Source organism: Buceros rhinoceros, unplaced genomic scaffold (genome assembly GCF_000710305.1).
Source record: "Buceros rhinoceros silvestris isolate BGI_N320 unplaced genomic scaffold, ASM71030v1 scaffold24260, whole genome shotgun sequence".
Taxonomy (NCBI): domain Eukaryota; kingdom Metazoa; phylum Chordata; class Aves; order Bucerotiformes; family Bucerotidae; genus Buceros; species Buceros rhinoceros.
The window spans coordinates 11889-31538 of record NW_010390525.1 but is presented as its reverse complement, the minus strand read 5'-3'; the positions used below and the strand labels follow the sequence as shown (position 1 = coordinate 31538).

The window sequence follows — 19650 nt, the reverse complement described above, 5'->3', positions numbered from 1 at the left end:
ACTAAAAGCTTTTGAGTTCTCAGGGAAAGCTGGACACATAATTTTCTGCTGTCTTGAGAAGAAGTGTCTCTCTTTTCCTCTGATCTCCCCCACTGTTTGCACAGCAGAAGCTGCAGGGTGGAGGCAGTGCAGGTGTTTGCACTGTTGGCTTTTAACTGTCCTCGAGCCCTTGACTGCAATACAGCTTCCACATTTTTCCTTTTATTCCAGAACTCATTCTGCAGCAGCTCAGTGGGATGTGAATTTGCTGTTACAGATTCTTTAGCTAGTTTCTTCCCGTTCTGCACCCCAAATCCTAGTGTTCAGTAACAAATACAGAACGCAAGCTCTGAAAGCTGCTACAGCTTAGTTTCCGCTTAGGTTCCTTGCTGCCATTCTGCTTTCTCGTATGGGTGTTAGTTACACACTGGTGAAAAAATACGAGACTTCAAGCATCTCTATCTTCTCCTTCATGCTTCCCTGGGTTAGTGTGGAGAGAAAGGACCCACTGGCAGCCCTGGCTCGGGAGTACGGTGGTTCGAAGAGGAATGCCCTGTTGAAATGGTGCCAAAAGAAGACTGAAGGTTACCAGGTAAGGCAATAGGGGTGCTTGTACTTTTCTCTGGAGAATAATTCACGGCTTTCCTATAGGCGTGCAATGAGCAGTGTCACTTCAAAGAAATACATGTAGTTCAGTCTGCTCGTTTTTACATGTTTACTTCTACTGGATGTTTTCCATCCTTTCCCCTCAGGTTTCTTTAACACTGCAGTCCCCAGTATTACATTGCCATAAGTAATTCGTATACAAAACACAAAATATTTACTGCATCAAAGGTCGGTGATGGTGAGAAACGGAGTGTGTATGTGCTGCAGTTTCAATTTGGCATCACGACTTGTCCAGTTCTTGTACAGCCGTTGCTGTGCTTATCCTCCTCTTGCGCCTGTTTGTGTGCAGTTGAGTTAAGTCTTTGTTTCTGCTTGTAACCGAGCTGTCGAATGCAGTTGTCGACACCAGTTCATCCTGTGATATATGCTGGGTGTGCAGGATAGTCTTGGTTTGATAGAATGTTGAGATTTTTCTTAAGAATAATATTGTTTGTTACTTAGAGCAGAAGACAAAAGCAGTTATCGCCACATGATATGCACCCTGGAGCAAGTCTTTAATAAAAGCAGAGTCCATCTTTTAAAGTAAATAATTTTTTTCTCTTCACAACCAGCTCTTTATGAAGCATTGGCTACAGGTGCAGGAGTTTGGAAGAAAAGGCAGTAGCTTTTCCTTTAAATAACCCGATCTATAAAAGTTGAGTCGTTTCTTAGCACTGGCATGTGCATCTGGCACCAGTTTCACAGCAGGACGGGTATCAGAGAAAGCTCTTGGCTTTAGATGCACCTTAGAGAGAATAAAGCCAGAGTTAGTGTTTACCTCCAGTTCTGCGATACTGCCCGAGAGGCTATGGTGCTGCCCCCTGAAATCACGTGCCTCATGCTCTGTAATTTCATATCTTTGAATTTCATACTGAAATTCTCCTGGTCTTGGATTTGAGGGTGTGGGAGAACATTTCCATCCCGTCTTCAGAAAATAATTCATGAAATACAACTTTTCCAAGTCTGGCTCCTGTTAAGCCAGCAAACCCATCTCTCGAGTAACGCTTTCTCCCCAAAGTGTTGCTGTTCTGTTCCAGCTGGCCCAACTTGCTGAGCTTCCTCCACTTCCCTTCAAACAGACCAGCTCTGATGAGTTCACTGTTCAAAGTGTTCTCTGAGTCAGCCTGTAGTTTTCTTTCTCTGTGTACACCCAAGTTGGACTGAAGGAGTGGTTTTTAGAAATTGTTGTGTGGTTTGCAAATACAGAGGCCTGACCTGATTCTGTAGGTACCAGAGTGGCACCAAGAGTGACAAGTATTGCCTCCGTGATAGGATAGAAAAGGAGTTCTGTTTTTCTGTGGAGCTAACGGTGTATCAGATGGCTGGCCACCCAGGAGGTATGCAAGGCAATGCGCGTCTGTTTGTTTTTCCTTTTAGTATTAGTCTCTGGAGAAAAGTTATGTCCGTGCTTCAGAGGACAGTGGAAGTCTTTGCTTTATATACTGGAGTGTTGCTGTTACAGGACTGTCCAGATGATGGTTCAGAGAAAGCTTTGTGGTTTTGATTCCTGCTCTGATGGGACTCTTGTTCTGTTCGTGGCTGTCCTCTGTTGTTACTTTTCCTAAAGTAGCAGAACGAGTTTGCAGCAGTTTTTGAGAACGAGCAGGTAAAGCACTGACAATCGTTGTGTAACCCAGGAGAGTCTGGGAAGTTCAGACTGCGATGGGGTGGGGGGCCGCGTTACCCAGAGTGTAAGATCTCAGGGCAGAAGTTGAAGTCAGTTAGCCAAAGGATGTGCACGGTGTTGATTTACGGTGAGGGCCTTGCCTCTCTGTCTTCACTGCTTCATTCAGAGGTGTTATCTCTAGAACATTGCTCCCCAGATTCTATTCCCATTACACTCTCTGTGGAGCATTCACTAACTCTTCAGGAACTTGCTTTTCGCAGACTGTTGCTCTGTTACGATAAGACTGACAAAAACTCCCTGTGGGGCTTGATATCATTCTTGAGCACAAAGAACTGGAGAGGAGTAACGAACGTCATCCTCCTTCCTGCCTTAGCCACTGCAGTGGTGGGGATGAGGTAATGCGCCCCACCGAGCAGAACCCTGATGACACACGTGACTTCCATAGGTGATACCCCGTCTGTGAGGCATCGTCTGCACAAATCCCAGTATGATGCGTCATGTTCTTTCTAACAGAAAAGCCCAGAACCACAGATAAATTTGGATGCAAACTCTTTTCAGCTCTGTGACACGAGCTGCTTGGTGGCCTAACTTCTTTTTTCAGTGGCACAGTGTGCAGCTTCTGTGGTCTAGTAACAGTTCCTGATCTGCACTGGTGAGGAAGAGGGAGATTCCTTTCTGTTTAAATTATGAAGAGACGAGATTTCACTAAACAGTACGAGCAAAATGGATTAGAATGACTGGTATCTCAGTAGCAGCTACTACCTATGTACCAGGTTCCCTGAGGAAAGCTGGATCAGTGACCTAGGGAGGTGTCTGGGGACAAGACCTAGGGACCAGCACACAAGGCTGCACTTTTTAAATGCAGTAATCCATACAAGGCTTATGCTGTAGGTAGAAGATTACATCCTGCCTCTGGCATATATCCTTGCATTGGCTGCAGTGGGAACGTTCGCTGGCTTTGAACTCCAGCGTGTTCCCCAGGAGGCAAACTCATAAAACAAGAGAGGGACACTGGAGGGAACTGAGAGAAGTGCAACACAAGTTAATAGTGGCCTGGAGGGTTTTGCTTGTTTTTTTTAAAAAAAAGAAATTGCCTGAGTTTACAGTAACTGAGGGGAAACTTGAAAGCATCTCTGTTTCTCTAATCTGCTCTCTCAGTTCTAAGATCTCTATTTAAACAGTGATTTGATATCAAAAAGATATGAATGCTAAGGAGACAGACCAATTATTTAGAGCATGAAAACACAATCACTAGAGTGAAAACAAAGTGGAAGTTCAGTTTAATGACTTAGGAGAAAAGAATATGAAAATGGGATTGCACAAACTGCGGCATGATCCATCATATGATTTCAATTGTCGTATTTCAGTGCCTAGATGAATGTTTTCTGGTGCTTTGGACATCGATTTTGAATAACTCCGCAGGGGAGGTGCTAAAAAAATCTTAGCAGTAGAAAGATTTGTAGTGAAAGAAGGCTTTGGGCTCAGTGCCTTTGTGCAGAACTTCCTTGAGGAAAATCTCCAGCTTAAAAAAACCAAAACCCTCCTATCCTTCATCCAGTGTGTGTTTCCCTATAAGAATTGTGCCCTGGCACATGATCTCTCTTGTCAGACATGCACAGACTCTTCCTTCTGCCTCTCTGAATTTGTTGACATCATGGTCTATAATGTAGGGCGGTGAGATGACCAGACTTGAGAACCGCTTTTGTGGCTCTGGAACTCAATTACCAGAAGTCCTTTAAACCACAGAGCCTGCTGAGAGTAAGTTATTTCTGTTAAAATAGCTTTTTCTCTGTTGTCTTGTGGGCGTTTTCATCTGTTTAAAAAGAGCATACATCATAGCAACAGTGTGAAGTAGGAATTGGGTGCCTCCTTTCTAATAGGCTCTGTTCCTGTGAGCTGTAACTCCTGGAGGCTGCTGAGAGTCGTTCCTGATGCATTATCACCTTCCATAATCATAGCATTAGTGACTGTGGTGTTATTTAAGTGCGCTGGTTCTGTTTGCTCTCTGCGGAGACCATTTGTCAAGGGGCCAAACCTCTCTAGATTAAGTCTATTACGATCCACAGATGTATTGTGAAAACATGGCTCATCAGGAGGCACTTAACCCATGGTCATTAGAACGGGGGTTATTTCTTCTGCCACACATACCCTCTCCAGAGAGGGGAGGGAATTGCTACCATGCTAATGAACGTGGTTTGCTTAAAAGAGCTGTTTTCATGGGTTTTGCAACCACTACACCTTCATCTGTGGCACAGAGGAAAAGAGAATCTGAGAGCAACTCTTTTCTCCAATGCACAATCGTGGATGTTCTTTTATCAAAGTTGTATTTGGTTTAACGGGACCCCTCTGGGAACCACTGGTTGAAGAACCACCATCCCGTATAGTAAAGCTGTCTGTGCAGTTGTCTGAAGTAGAGGAATGCTAAACAGGAGGCGGCGAGGAATGTTCTAGAGCTAACAAAGGGAGTTGGCAGCTCTCCCTCTGAAGTTTTTTATATCTCACACATTCCCGACCTGTACGTTCAAGCCGTTGTGTTGTACCATCTCCTCGACTACGGCAGTGCCAGTACAACAGCTTTTATGGGTAAAGGCGGTGGGTGGCTTCGGGAGGAGAGGCAGTGTTCCCTGCTAGCGCTGACACCAAGGTGAGGTCGCTGATAAATCACTATTGGTCCAACTGGTATTTGTGGGATGGCCACAGATCTGATTTCATACCAGCTAGAGGAATCTCAACACCATGGAGAAGCTACTAACCAGAGCAATCTTGAGGTGGCTTTCATGTTGTACAAGTAGTTTCTGGAGGAAAAAATCCCCTTTTAATTATTCTGCGTAAAATACGGTAGCAACTACCAGCAAAGCTCAAAGAAAATCTTTTATTTGTTTCCATTCCTTATTTGGAGTTCTTTGACTTTGCAGAAGGTCCCAGGAACACTCTGCAGTTGTAGAAAGTACGCTCAGGAGTAGATAGGAACTGTTTTTAAGGCGGTACTCGCTGATTGTATTGTTCAGTCTAAATTAGCAAAATACAAATATCTGCACACCCGAGTAATTGCCTCAGAAGCTGTGAACTGTTTTTTGAAGCTTTCTTTTCATAGAATGCAGATGGTTTGAGGCTCTGACAGAATGTTCTGACGGACACTGCAGCCTGCATAGCTTCCAGAATTATAGATCGGCATTAAGAGGAGTTTACATAATTCCGCCTTTGTCTTTGCTGTCTGTATTCGTAGAAGAGCCTTTCCTGTAGAGTGCCTCAGCTAGTCCAAAAGAAGAAAAAACCCCCCCCTGAAGTATTCCCGCTGTTACGGCTATTCCAGCCTTGAGAGACAGAAATTGGAAACAAATTACTTCCGAACATAACCTGGAAGTCATCAGCTGTAATTCTGATGGCTTTTACTACGAGAGGCGTGAAGCTGGCGTACCGGGCTGTGTAAAAGCTAACAGTCGGCGTCTCTGCGTAGTGCTGTTCTTCGTGTAGCAGAGATGCAAAAGCTTAGGGAGAAAAATAAAGGCTGATGCAGTATTTGCTGTTTGTGAAGTAATTATAGCAAGAGACTGGTTGGCTGGTGGTTTGGCAGGGGATGTAACGTAAAGCTTTTCACCCGTTTGTATTCAGTTTAAACTCAGACTAATACTAGCTTTTTGTTTATGTATTTGTGGCTTTTTTTCCTCACAGGAATTTGAATTCCTTTTCTTTTTGTACTAGATGGTATTTCCTCCATATCCTCCTCATTCTCAAGCGCTATTCCATGGTATTATCCCCTTTTTTTTTTTTCTATTGACTCGCTGGCTGGCTGGCTGAGATCCAGTCCAGCTTAAGCGTGGCCCAGAGGGGTACAGATGCAGATGGGCTGGTGAGGACCTAGTGTATTCCCTTTGGGCAAGTGGTCCTGGGGCCAGCGCGTTCTCATCAGGAGGTGGACTCTCTCTGCTGCTACGACAGCCAGCCAGGATGACTGCTTTTCGACTGCTCATGCATAAGCAGGCGCATTGTGGGGACGGGATTTATAGGAGATCCGAAAGCTCCTTCGTGGCCACTTGTACATTAACATGACTGTCTTTGACAGTTTCTTCCTTATTCTGGGAACTAAGGGTTATATTTAGAAACGAGAAGTCTGTTATTTTTTGTGCGTCATGAGCATGGGGAGATGACGTTATTTCTCTGCTTAAGCAACTACTGCCTCAATCTGCACCGTGTTGGACCAGAGGGAGAACAGAAATGACGTTGCAAATGCTGCCACAGTCCTCAGGGTCGGTGCTCGGGCTGGCAGTTCTAGTGAGAGCCAGAATGGGACAAAGCCCAGGATCGACCCTCTTAACATCTGAACCCGGACAGAATGTCATTCCCGGGACTTGGCTTGTAAAACAATCGGTCAAATGCTTCCTTTGATGCTAATATAATGGAGCTCAGTTTTAAAGCCTTGAGAATCCAGCTGCACACTGTCCTAAAGAACTGCAGAGAGGAACCCAGTTGTTTCTTAATCACGAGATGTGCACTAGAGTGATTCTCCTGCATAAAACTGCTCCAGTATGTTTAAATTGTACCAGTCTCTTTCCCCTGTGTCAAAATTACCCAGGTTTCTATCTAAATATTTAACTAGTTGTGAGAACTAGGTGAGCGGTGCATTCCATCATTCAGCAGTAACACCGAGGAGAGCACATGCAGGTTTTCTGGGGTCTTTCGAGCATCAGGGGTAGGAGGTAAATCCCAGCTGCTGTTGCGCACCATTGATGTGCGGTCTGGAGGGGCTGGATTCCCACAGCACTGATCTTGTGTGCTGAAGGTGAACAGCAAAAGAAGTAACGCCCAGTTTGGTGATGTGGGTGGAGAAACACACAGAACAAACCCCCTCCAGGTCTACATGGCAGCCATCCATTCATTCTAAGCAGCATTCCTGGCAGAGTCTCTCTCTCTTCGGGGAGCCTTGGGAAGATGTCCCTGCTGCCACACCAGCCTGTGTGCCTGAGATCAGAGGCTGGTGGCCAGAGCCTGCGGGGCAGCAGGGAAAAGCTGTCTGTCTTAGTATTTACCAACACCATTAGCGCAACCAAGTTCTTCTCTGGCGGACAATGACACTTGCCCTAAAGTACCATATGGTGGCTCATCCCTTCTGTTAGGAGAGGGTGCACGTGCTCGCTAAGAGCTCTGCCTCTGCAGGACTTGTAGCATGTTGACCTTTAGAAGTAGGATATATGTGCAATGGGTTTTTCCCAGGAAGTTATTAGTATATTCTGGGAGTTTCTGAGAAATGGGTGAAATTTCTGGCTCTCTGTATGCATCTCTGACTTTTACTGAAGAGGAGGATGTTGATATCAGAGAGACTTTCTCTGTTGCTGCAAAAGTTGAAGGGAGTCTTGATAATAGCTATTGAGATGGGAGGGATTATCCTGTGTTTACATAAAAATTGACAGTAAGTAGGTCGGGAATTTTGCTGCCAAGTCTGCCTTGGACTGTCTTTGTGACCTTGGGGTGGTCTTGCATAATCCCATTGCCTTGATTTCTCTGGCTGTTAAAATAGACATCATCGTGTCATATCATTGGATGACAATGAGTTTCAGTAATACTTCGAAAGATGCTCTGATGCAAAGGACAATCTTGATAGTTTCTAATTAATGAAAATACAGCCTTAAAATGTCAAGATATAGCCTATTTTTTTTCCAGAATAAATGTTTCATTTTTCTAAATAAAATCACATGCAGCTGAATGAGTTCATGCAGTTTCTTTGTACGTCTCTGGACCCTGGGTTGGGTCTGGAGGATAAACGCAGCAGCCAAATCATGGCGTGTTGGGAATAATCCGCTTGATTACTGGTGTCTGAGTCCCCTTCACAGCGATGCCAATGCATAAACGTGCTCCTCCAGGGTAGCCAAATAACTTGAGCCAGGCTCTACCTTTACTCACACAAGGGCCTTTATTCTGTAAACAAATCCAAGCCTCTCATTGGAGGGATAAATCTAACGCCCATGAAGCACTCTCATGCGGAACTTTCTATCCTGCTGGGCAGTTTTAAAAATAGCATTTCCATTCTCTCCATCCCAAAGTCCAAGACGCTCGCGTTGTGTTGCCTGGCTGCGCGGACAATCAGCGAAACCACTGAATCGATTGGTCACCCGCTGGCACAGCTCCAGCCTGCCGATTTCCCTGGGAGCTGGCTGAGCCCTGCTGCCCGTTCCAGGAAAGCCCTTTGCTGTCGAGACCTCTCTCCACCTTGTCCCCGGCCTTTACCTTGTGCCGGCTGCAGCCTAGCCCCGTGCCCAGGGCTTGGCGGAGGCGGCTGCCCTCCGGGCGGTGGCGGAGCGGTGGGAGCGGGCAGGATGCTCGTTAGCCATGCTGCACCAGGGCTGCCGGCAGGAAGCAGCTCTGCTGCTGCCTTGGACACAGGGGAGCGAGTTCCTCCCCCGCTCCCTCCCTCCTTCCCCAGTGAATCTGTGTGGTCCTTGGAGCTGTGCCGCTGCATCTTCACTCGTGCACCCTGGGGAGTGAAGGGACACGGCCCAGCCTGTTTCTTCTCTGAGGCACCAGCGGTGGTGTCGTTTGTAGGAGCTGGGGAGAAAACGGAGGGGAGCGTTAGCTGTGTGGCAAGCAGGGAGCTGGCTTTCGGCAGAGTAACCTATACTGAAGAGCAGGAGGGAGATGCACAGCAAAAATCAGAACTCGTCAGTGTCTAATGGGATTATTACAATGAGGAGAGCTTGTCGGATCCCGGTCTCGCTCTGCAATACACCGCTGCCTCTCCAGATACAGCTAACACTTGCTTAGCCCGCTCACAGAATGGGACAGTGGTGTAAATCAGAGAAGCACCAGTCGCTCTTGATATATGTCTTTGGTCACCAGTACCTCACCTCCGAGATGGCCCAGAGATGTCCATAAAATCGCTGGTGCCTATTCCAGCTCTCATTTGGTCCTGTGTGTTCATGTAATATAAAGCCAGCTCCCTGCGAACCCGGCAGGCTCGCTCTCTCGTTCGGGTGGAAGCCGAGACCCCAAATGAGCAATAGTTACAAAGCCCTGTTACTTTACTAGCCTTTAGAGAGACCTTTGAAGTCGGCGACTTCTAGTAATGACAGTGTTGTCGTGGGGTAATTTGCATTCAAACCAACTCGTGTTATTTGGTAGGAGAGGTTCAAATACATTCGTGGTGCGTTACATGCACTGTGCCAGCAAATCCTCTCAACCCTTGTTCACCAGAACTTGTTTTCATTTTTAAAAGTCAGTCTTTATGTATTAAAATGCAAATAAAACCTAAAAACTGAGAACCAAGTCTAGTGCCTCTGAAGGTACCTTGATCAGAGTTTACATTAGAAAAGTCAGAGTTGAGATTCGCAGAGCTATGGCTCATGAAAAGGAGGTTCTTGTTCAGACATCTGTGTCTAAATATAACCACAAGAAAACACTGAGCTGCAAGACTTTCGGTCGGTGGAGGAGATGCTTGTCTCTGGTTAGCGACAAGCAGGACGGATTGCCGAAGGCTCAGCCAGTCAGAGGGGAGCTGCTGTGGAAAACAAGGCAATTCCCTTTTGGTTTATTCAATCTATCTGTTTTAGCTAGTTCTGTCTTCGGTAATTAAGTTTATTCTGTGTGGGCTGAACCCCAATAATCAGCCAGTCTGGCGTGTTCCTGGTGTGTCCTTCTGTACCAGTGACTCCTGAGAGGCACGAGGGCATGTTGTGTGCTGGGCGGGGAGGCTGGGGGGAACGGGGGTCGTAGTTAGCGCAGGCTTTCTTCCACAGAGTTCCAGTCTGGCTTCAAGCTGATTCCTGTCTATAATTTATAATTCTGGGTCTTACAGAGAAAATTATGACTCAGAGAGCCATTGCTGTGGGCGCAGTGACATCTACATCGTGGGATTATCTTGTGTCAGTGTTCTAATGTGCTCAGGCTGCAGTGGAGAGCGTATGATGTCATTGTTGCTTCTCACTGAAGACCCGAGTCAAAGATCTAGTGAAATCTAATGGTGTGGTTGTTCTTTCCTCAGATAAACAAGGAATTGTTTTTAGTGAGAAGAGATCACACAGATTTCCCTGCGTGTCTTTACCGTGGCTCTCCTAGTGCTCTCTTATCTGCAAGCAAAGGTCCTGCTCCTGGGGTGGGGGCTAAGGTTAATCACTTGCAGGCTTTTAGTCTCTTTTAGACTTGGCCTGACACTAACATGATAGATACTGCAGATGCTCTCTAGTGCCTGCATTTATTTATTTGTTTGTTTGTTTATTTTACTTAGGTCAGGTACTTGAATAGTCATAGAAACGAACCATTCTGGGTGCTTCGGTACTTTGAGGTAACCACGCTCCCTGGTGCGCTTCCAGATCCCAGCCTCTCCATATTCCCAGTGCACATGTAGTAGTTTGCTCGTGAGCTTTCACTTGAAGTGAATTCACTACTTTTGCTGTCGAGAAGCCTGGGAGCTGCACTGGAGGTAGTTTAGTCTGGACACCTCTGTGCTCTGCACAGTACTCTATCCCTGCAAACTTTGTACCCTCACATCTCTCTCTGGGCTCCTTTTTGCCATTCCGCAGGGTGTGTAAGGATGGTTATGTCATGGTGCTATAAAAACACCCCTCTTCTGGCCCAACGTCACATTCTTCCCAGATTTTCAACTACACCCCGCCCACCTCCCCAGTTATTTCCTTGGCAGCACCTGGAAGACTCAGATCAAGCACGGCATGATAGGGATGTGCTAAGTCAGCTCCAAAGGACGGCAGTAACCCGGAGCGCTGCAGGCTGAGCTGCTCAGCACCCCTGGGCCAGGGGTTAACCTCTGGTGCAGATGTCTCTAGCAGTGTGCTAAAGAAAGACTCTGGGGAACTAGTGACCGTGAGACATACTGGGGCCGTAAGGTGGCAATTCTTTCACCCTGCCTGATGAGCACTACAGCTCCGTGTGAGCTGCAGTCCCCGTGCCATTCTCCTATTTCCTCCTACAGTCGTTCTGCAATCGCTCTGATGGAGCATCTTCCCCCTGTCCTGTGCAGTCAACTTCTAGGGCTCTCCTGAGAAGCTACATGCGTTTTTCTGAGCTTGCGGTAGGGGGTCTGCTGTAAACACACCGGGAGATAGAGAAATGGCCAAACTCTCCATCCTGCAGTTCGGAAAGGTACAGTAACAACCAGCACAAATAGCTCCCGCATATTTATGGACTGTGTGTGGAGGAATAAAGAGGTGGGGCAGAAAAGCTGAGACAGGTTCCACTGCCAAAATAATCAAGAGAAGTGAATAGTTTCCAAGGTGTTCGTTCCCTAAATTGTTTTCTTTTTTTTCTTTTTTCTGGCTTCAGCAGAGCCAGCGATCTTCCGAGAAATCAGAGTGCCTCTACTTTGACTTAATTCCTCTTGGGGTGGTGTAGTGGGGACGTATTACAAGTAAGGCTGCACTGTAGCGGAACACAGATCACTTTTCATTTACCGTGTCCCTATAGCCCGAACTGAAAAGTAGTTAACACAGAATTCAAGATGAAATGCCAGGGAGGGCTTTATGCCGTGTATGAGATGGAAATGCATTTGTTTAGAGGAGGAAACCACAATTTACTGATGCTAGTTGTGTGTGAAAACTGCAGCTAAGTGTTTTCAAGCATGTCTAAATGTCCGTTGTTGTGCTGTTAACCAAACAGTTGAGCTGAACCTTTGAACATTTGTTTTGGGTTTGCATTTAGGACAAAGATTCAGCCATGAGTTTGTTTGCTCTGTTGATCGTGACATGCCACTTTGCAATAGAATTCATCTGCGGTTTAAATACAGTCAGCAGAACCCTGTCCTTGAACGTTGCCTTGTTTGTAAGACTTGGACCCGAGCAGATGACTGGCTGGACAGTGCTGTTGGAGATGTGAGGATTTTTGGACCTAGTTCTGATTTTACCGTAGACTTTAGCACTTTTCATCTCTAGATACTGTTAGATGGGAGGAGGAGAAGAGCTTTAAGTATAGTGAAAACTACAAAGATGGGTAAAACTATCAAGCTGCTGCTGGGCTGGTGAAATACTGTAGGAAGGAACAGTTTGGTATCTCTTGTGTCTCTCACAGTAGCATCGTGAAAAGGAGGGTGGGATATAACATTCCCACACAAACATGACTTCGCCTTTTTGCCTGGTCCTGTTGCCTAACTAAGGCTTTGTTTGTTCCTGTGTCCGTAGCCTTTGGCAGAGGGTGGGGGATGAGCTCCATTTTCCGTTTCTATCATACGATAGGAAATGAGAGTATTGGCATTTGAGGGTAGGCTATTTGCTGATAAAGTATATTGGCCTTGGTAAAAACACTTCTGTAATTTGGCAGTCAGTCCTCGCCTAACTGCACGTTGATGAATAGTAACTTGTTTGTCTGAAATGTCAAGAAAACAAAGAAATCCAGCTTCTGCCAATTCCATAACACAAAGCTGGACTTCCATGGTGCGACTTCATGGATTAGGCAAAGCCAAGACAGCTTTCAGAGCAAAATATTTTTTTTTTCTTGTGATGGTGTTCAGCACTCTGTCACTTTTCTTTTATCTCCGTTGACAGACGTTAATAGGGCGAAATACAGTGCGGTGGCTGGTGCGGTAACGTCTGCTGCTGATGGGCTTTCGGAGCCCATTAGAGTTGTAGATTTATTACAGCTAAAGTATCTTTAACCTGAAATACTCTGTACTGCTTCAGTTTGAGTCATGCTTGGTTACGGACGTTTATTACTAATCTGAAATCCCATCTGGCCAGAAAAAAATCCGAGTCGGACAACTAATCAGTGAAGAGTATATGCTAAAATACTTCCTGTCTGGGTTTTAGTGTGCCTGCATTAGCTTTTATACAAGAGATGCAATAAAAGCTTTGTCTTTTGGGGAATCGTGAAAGCAACCAGAAAAAAAAACCCGAAGTGGCCGAGGTCTGAGGTGACATTCAGCTCATGGGAAGATGTGGCAGCGAGAGGGAAGAAAAGCTTTGGCTTTTGGGGAATCGTGAAAGCAACCAGAAAAAAAAAACCCGAAGTGGCCGAGGTCTGAGGTGACATTCAGCTCATGGGAAGATGTGGCAGCGAGAGGGATTTGAGGATGGCTCCTCACCTGCTGCCGCCCAAGAGATGGTGCAGAACCACGGTGTGCCGGAGCCTTCCGTGCTCCAGCAGCTGTGACTCGTCTGAGCAATGTCCCTTAGTTCACTGTTTTGTTTTTAGCTGGTACTTGGAACTACAGCTGCTAGTACAGCAGCAAAACTTAGCCCTGAGAATTCCTTGGTGTGCTGGAATGGCCAGTCAGGGCAAACAAGAGCATTGGAAGGGTCACCTTGTTCACAGGACCAGAACTGGGCCACAAGCACACGTTTAACCGCAGCTCTGCCCCGCAAGAGAATCCCTGTGAAGAACCCCGAGTGCGCTCTGTACCCCCAGGAACCGCTGTGTTTTGAAGGAGTCCTTCACAGATGGGTTTATTTTAAAATGCTGTTTCTGCTTCCATATCCACTTGTTGAACAGCCTGTTTTGGATTTCAGCTGTCGTGAGCGGGGAGCTGGGGTTGTCTGCGTGCCCGAGTAACCCCTTGTAATAGCTTATGTGACTAGCAAGGGAGAATCCACCCTCTAGCAGTAAGGGGAAGGAAGATGAGTTTTGACCAAACTCACAGCCGTATTAGACCCTGTCTTTCAAAATGTTTCCTTCTCCCTGCCCTGCCGTTGGAGCTGGCAGTGGTGGGAGTGTTGTTCCAGGCAAGTCAGGGGTTTTTCTAGCTCGGCTCTGGGGTTTCAGTGGGCTGTTTATTAATACATTATCCATGCCCCCTGAACCATTGCTTCCTCAGCAAACTCAGCCTTGTTGTCGTATTAGGAAACATATGAAGCCAAGATTTAAAGGTTTCTGTTCCGTAAGGATCTTGAATTGTACTTGTGACCAGTGTCACAGCCACGTTTATTTTTCAGTGACTCTGGTAGTAGGAGAGTGAGTATCAGGAAACCTCTGTTTTCTTCTCAGCTGCTTACGGCTCCTTTTGTGCATTAGGGTAGATTATTAAATTCTGTATCTCACACTTCCCATTCTTTACCTGCCCTCTGTGGAGCGCAGGTGGAAGGTGCTATGTGGGTACAGAACATGAGAACGCAGAGACGCTTTCATGCAAGTGACTGCAAACCGGGCACATCTGCCCAGCCCCTGGAGAGCTGCCCAGGCAGCCACTGCTGCTGCCAAGTTTGAGCCTCCCTCTCACATATAAGTAAGCACATTCTTTATTTAGGGCTTGAGGACTGTGTTAGTATTTAATCAGTTGGATGCCACCTTCAGTAAGGGACGGAATCAAGTCAAAATTGTTAATTATACATTCTCATTAAAGCATGTGTCTGCTGTGTCACATCAGACAGGTAACACAGATTACACTGCCTCGTCGTTCTGCCCATCCACCTCTGTTTCACTTCTGAGACAAGGAAGCATGAAATCAATTACCCAACAGCGTTTTAAAATGTCACTGACTTCTGTGGTAGGTGCAATCCTGTTTCTGCCATTCTGTAACCGAAAGGAACCAGATAAAGCCCTTCCTCTTGCACAGGAAGATGGCAGCTGCAACGTGTGCTGCACCTGGTATTTCTCACCTTCTAGAAAACGTTGGAGAGAGTCTGTCTGTTTGGGACCTGGTGTGAAAAACAGTTGACTCCTGAATAATCCCTTATCCAGCACTTGCCATCCTACTTGACATGAAAAAGAATGGAAAATGTAAACCTGTGTTCCTTTAATATTCTTGAGGTTTTGTTTCATCACTGCATAAACGCTATTGTTTGGAGATTATTTTTGTGCTGTAGCGCTGTTCAGGGGTGGTTTGTGTTTTCCCTTACAGAACATTGATATTACCAACTTCAGCAGCAGCTGGAGCGATGGGCTGGCCTTCTGCGCTCTCCTGCACACGTATTTGCCTGCGCATATTCCTTACCAGGAGCTCAACAGCCAGGATAAAGTAAGTTTTGTTGTACCTCCTCCAACACCTTTTGCAGAATTAATCTGTTTTGATGGATATGTGGTGGAGACACAGTATGGCAGGATCTTGATTTACACAAAGTAGATGGGAGCAAGAGTCAGGGACAAGTGTCAGCTGAGAACTTACAAAGCGAACAGACTCAGTGAAAAGGGGAAGGAGACCCACAGTGAGCATCCAGGGAGAAATGCAGGGACTACTGGGTGAAGAGTTAGTGACCAGCAGCCTGAATCCCCTGAGTGTTTCGATAAACATGAAAGCAGTGTCCCTTTGAAAGGCTGAAGCGTTTCTGGTGGCAGCACCCATTAAAAGTGCTGGATCAGTGGGGCGGAGGCATCACTACTTGGACAGCAACATATCTAAAAGTCAGACCACGTCAGCACATTCCACATGGGTTTTTGAGACCATCAAAGGGGGGGGAACCTGGATTTACTGGATTTACTTCAGCCAGCTCATATCTATTACAGTAAGAATTATACCGTGTGCGGGAATGCCTCGTAACAGCTCTTCAGAGCCCGGTCACTCCCCGCAGAGACAGAACTTCAGTGGGATTTTGTCCGGTTGTGATCGGTTTCACAAGAACCTGTTTGTCAAAACTGGAGGGCTGTAGCTTAGTCAAAAGTAGATGAGCTCTCCGAAGACAAAGCGCTTGCTCGTGAGGATAACTTACCAGTACAGAAAAGGTCTCTGTGCAAGTCCTGAATGTGGTGGGTTTCAGTTTTCACATACACCCCCTCTCCTAAACTTACTGTTGATCAACCGAGGCAGGGCTCAGGAGCCGTTCTCTCGTTTTCCTTTTACAGAAGAGAAATCTGCTGTTGGCATTTCAAGCTGCCGAAAGTGTAGGCATCAAACCCAGCCTGGTGAGTGACCTTCTTTTAGAAGGGGAAGACTCGCTGCTTACACTGTTCCAAAGCAGTTGTGGCCAGTCAGTCAGCTCGCACTGAAGATGTTCGCGTCGTGCTAGGGGCGGCTGCACCACCATCACTGAAAGTTCAGCGTGTTCGGAGAACTTCCAGAAGGAATTTGTAGAGTCATAGAATTAATATAATTTGAAGGGACTTCTGGAGGTCATCTAGTATTGAAATGAGTATTCCATCCTCCTCTCGGAGGCCGATTCCAGATGATTCCTATTTCCATGGGCAGACTTGCCTCTTAGACCATTTTCTTTACTGCTAGTGTTTTAAGAAACAGAAGGATAATTTGTTTGTTACACTTTTAAAAAGTCTTTCTAAAATCAACAACATGATGACAAGGAATAATTAACTTTCATATGAAGGAAAAATATTATGGGGTTCATGAGCTAAATACAGAACCAAGCACATGCAAAGAAACAGCAAATTAAATGAAGTTCTGTAGAGATTTGATCTTTGATTGCAGATGGAAGAAATCCTTTCAGAGTGCAAAACGCATGTGGCTGTTTAATTAACGTATTAATGAGTTTCAGGACTGCACTAGGCCGGTAGACCATCCCCATGGACATTTTTGCTGTGTGTGGCTGTAGGGAGCTCTGGAGTGGAAGCGGAAGTAGCGTTCAGTAGCCAAAGCTCCTCAGGAGCCGGTGGTGTTCCCAGTGGGGGTGCTTGACTAACTTTTGGCAATATGTCTGTCTGTGCAGGAGCTCAGCGAGATGATGTACACGGACCGGCCAGACTGGCAGAGCGTGATGCAGTACGTCGCCCAGATTTACAAGTACTTTGAGACCTGAGATGCAGAGCAAGAGGTGGACAGAAGTGAGGAAGAGAACAAAGAATGCTACAGATGCACTCGATCACTTTAAAAATCCGCTCGCTCCTCTTCCACAATGAACCTAAGCTCTTAGTTTGAAAGAAAGCTCTTCCATAATTTTGATTACATCTGGGACCACAACCAAATAAATATCCATTGTCCGCCTATACAAACCAAATTAATCTGTAGTTTTATTCCCACGTGGAAATTGCAAAGTGTTTTCATACGCGTGTGGGATATTTCTGAAGAGAATCCCTTGTGCTAAACGATGTTTGCCTCAAACTGGACTTTACCAACAGGAGACCTGCTACAAAACGAAGTTTTAAGTTGCTGTGGACTATGCTGGCGCTCAAGGGACGCTGGGACACACGAAAGCTCACAAAAATGCTCTTCTTGCCAAAACATGCTTAACTCATCCCAAATACGTGTTGTTTTCTTGCCTCCATGTATTTTGTAAGATATCATGACAGATGCACATAAGTATGTAGAATGTTAACCAGGTCACACATCTGACCCAGTAAGTGAACTAGTTTGCTTGTCATGGCCTAACCAGCAGGATGACAGCAGGGCCATTCATAACTCTGTTCCGTCACCCCTTAGTGAAAGAACTGACTGTCCTGCTGGGTGATGTGACTTCGTTTCAGATCAAACAGAGGAAGAATAGGTTTATTACTCCGACGTCGTTACTCGATTACTGCGGGAAGGCAGAGCTCGGTTTCCCGGCTGGCTGTGCGGGCACGGTCGTCCCAGCAGCGCTGCACGCGCAGTTCGCTGGTGTTGGTTCGCAAGGTCCCGGTGAGCCGGTGACGGCTCTCTAAGCGGTACAAGGCCATCTCAGTAGTCCATCTTTCTGAGGACTGAGCAGAGCAGCTGCTTTGGTCTGTGGTGATCCTGTGCCGTCAGCACAGATATGGAATTGCTGTGTAGGGGCAGGAAGCTTGAGCCAGCCTGTGCCCTATCCAATAAAAAGTAGTCCATAGGGCACGGATACGCTTGGAAGTGGCGTTACCCTGTAAAGGGACACAGTAATTTATTAGTACCGATGGAAGCTGCAGCTTTGTGGGTTGCAAAGGATGTAACTGGAACTGCTCTGTGTGTCGTGGAGATCTCTAAGGCGCCAGAGAAAAGCTTTCCAGCTCAGTCATACTGTTAGTAAAATGTCTGCGAGATGCTGTTCAATTTCCGTTTTGCTGTTTCTCTTGTTTCACCTTGTGAAGTTAATTTTTCTGATTGTCTCCAAGGATAGCAGGACCAGACAGGCGGCTCGATTTCTTCTCGGAGCAGGTCTTGGAGGGCATGCTTTGAACAGGACCTCACAGCAGGCTGCCCGGCTGCTCTGGGTTGTGCTGGTAGAAGGTTGTGCCGGTGTTCAGTTAGCGTCTCTAACCCCGAGGCCAGGCTCGATGCTTTGTGAGTGTCAGTCATAGGGACATAGGGGTTGTTTCTCTCTTGGCAAAAACAACAGTGCATGATCGCTGCTCTGAACTCCTGAAAAAGGGCTCAGGAAATAGAAACCAGATTCCACGGAAGAAACAGGGGTTTGGGTTTTCTGGGTCTTTGCAGGTGGCTGATCTCAGCCTCTGGCTTCCCTGCAGTGCTTTGTTTGCTGTTTTTAAATACTATTTAATGAGTAAACAACCTATTTCAGACTTCGGTTTTCTCACAGCAAATCCAGGATGAAGGGATGGACGCCGGTGGCCAAGGTCAGGGAGCGTGTGGAGCAGCGGGGTGGCTGGCGGATGCAGGGCATGCCTGCTGGCCGGAGGAGAAAAGCGTCAGTGGCTCTTAGTTCTAGTGTGACGTTTATTCTAATCCATCGCCCCCAGGAAAGTCTGATAATAAGGGACGGTGCCCTTGCACTCCTCGTGTCATCCTGTGCTGGGAGAAAGCTGGGAGTGCTGGCCAGGGTTAGTTCTTTGCAGGAGAGTGCTTTCGGGATTGAATTAACTCGCCAGCAGTTTTCTGCCATCCCCGGAGAACGGAGGGCGGGTTGCTCTGAGTGTTCTCAATACATGTCTCCTGTTATAAGATGGAAGAGAAAAAATAGCTGCTGAGCAGAGTTCCTGTCGGAAGGCAGTCACGCTGCCGAGCTCCGCTGCCTCGTGGGTGCAGCAGGCTCTCGTCCCTTGAGGCACCCGCTGGCGGAGATCCCGATTCTCTCCAGCGGGCTGTAGTTCAAAGCGTAGTGAAGTCAGCACAGAAAATTCCATATTCCTCAGCGGGCTTTGGACCGGGCACTTGCAGGGATGAGAAAAACTGGTTTAATTCCCTATGTCTGGTAAACGTTTCAGAGGGTGCCACTTGATCTAAACCAGAAAGATAATCTTAACCCTCTGGTCCGTGGCCGTGTGTGTGCCATGTGCACTAAACACTCGCGTTATCTAACCTCTCCCTGGCACCCGCTTCCAGCGCTGTTCTGACACTTCCTCTAATCTGCCTCTCCGGGATTGTTCTGAGCTTACAAACCATCTGTCTGAGCTAGCAGCGGGTTTTCTCACAGGGTTTTCCAAAGCTCTGTTTCTGTCATCGCTGTGCAGCTTATTGCCCGTTAGCACAGCACAAACACTAACTCTACCCGGTTATTATGGGATATCCTTAAACACTCGTTACTTACGCAGGGGGTCGAGCGAGGGGCTGCCTGTCAGTAGGGAAGAAGATGCTCAGTGCTCAGTTTTACTCTGCAGTCCGCAAACCCCCTCGTGTTGAAATGCTGATGCTTTGAGACTGAGAGATGCTCCTCCAGATTATTTTTTGAGATTAAGAATAT

General features: G+C 46.6%; 1 protein-coding gene across 1 annotated transcript in view; it reads left to right on the top strand.

Annotated features, from left to right (window-relative positions):
- The window catches only part of SPECC1 (sperm antigen with calponin homology and coiled-coil domains 1), a 38411-nt gene extending 21282 nt beyond the window's left edge, over window positions 1-17129 (top strand). The window contains exons 10-13 of the mRNA XM_010138227.1: window positions 469-571; window positions 15021-15137; window positions 15959-16018; window positions 16774-17129. Coding sequence (XP_010136529.1) covers window positions 469-571; window positions 15021-15137; window positions 15959-16018; window positions 16774-16863 — 370 coding nt within the window. The 3' untranslated portion in view covers window positions 16864-17129. The remainder of the gene's footprint in view (window positions 1-468; window positions 572-15020; window positions 15138-15958; window positions 16019-16773) is intronic.
- The last annotated feature ends 2521 nt before the right edge of the window (window positions 17130-19650 follow it).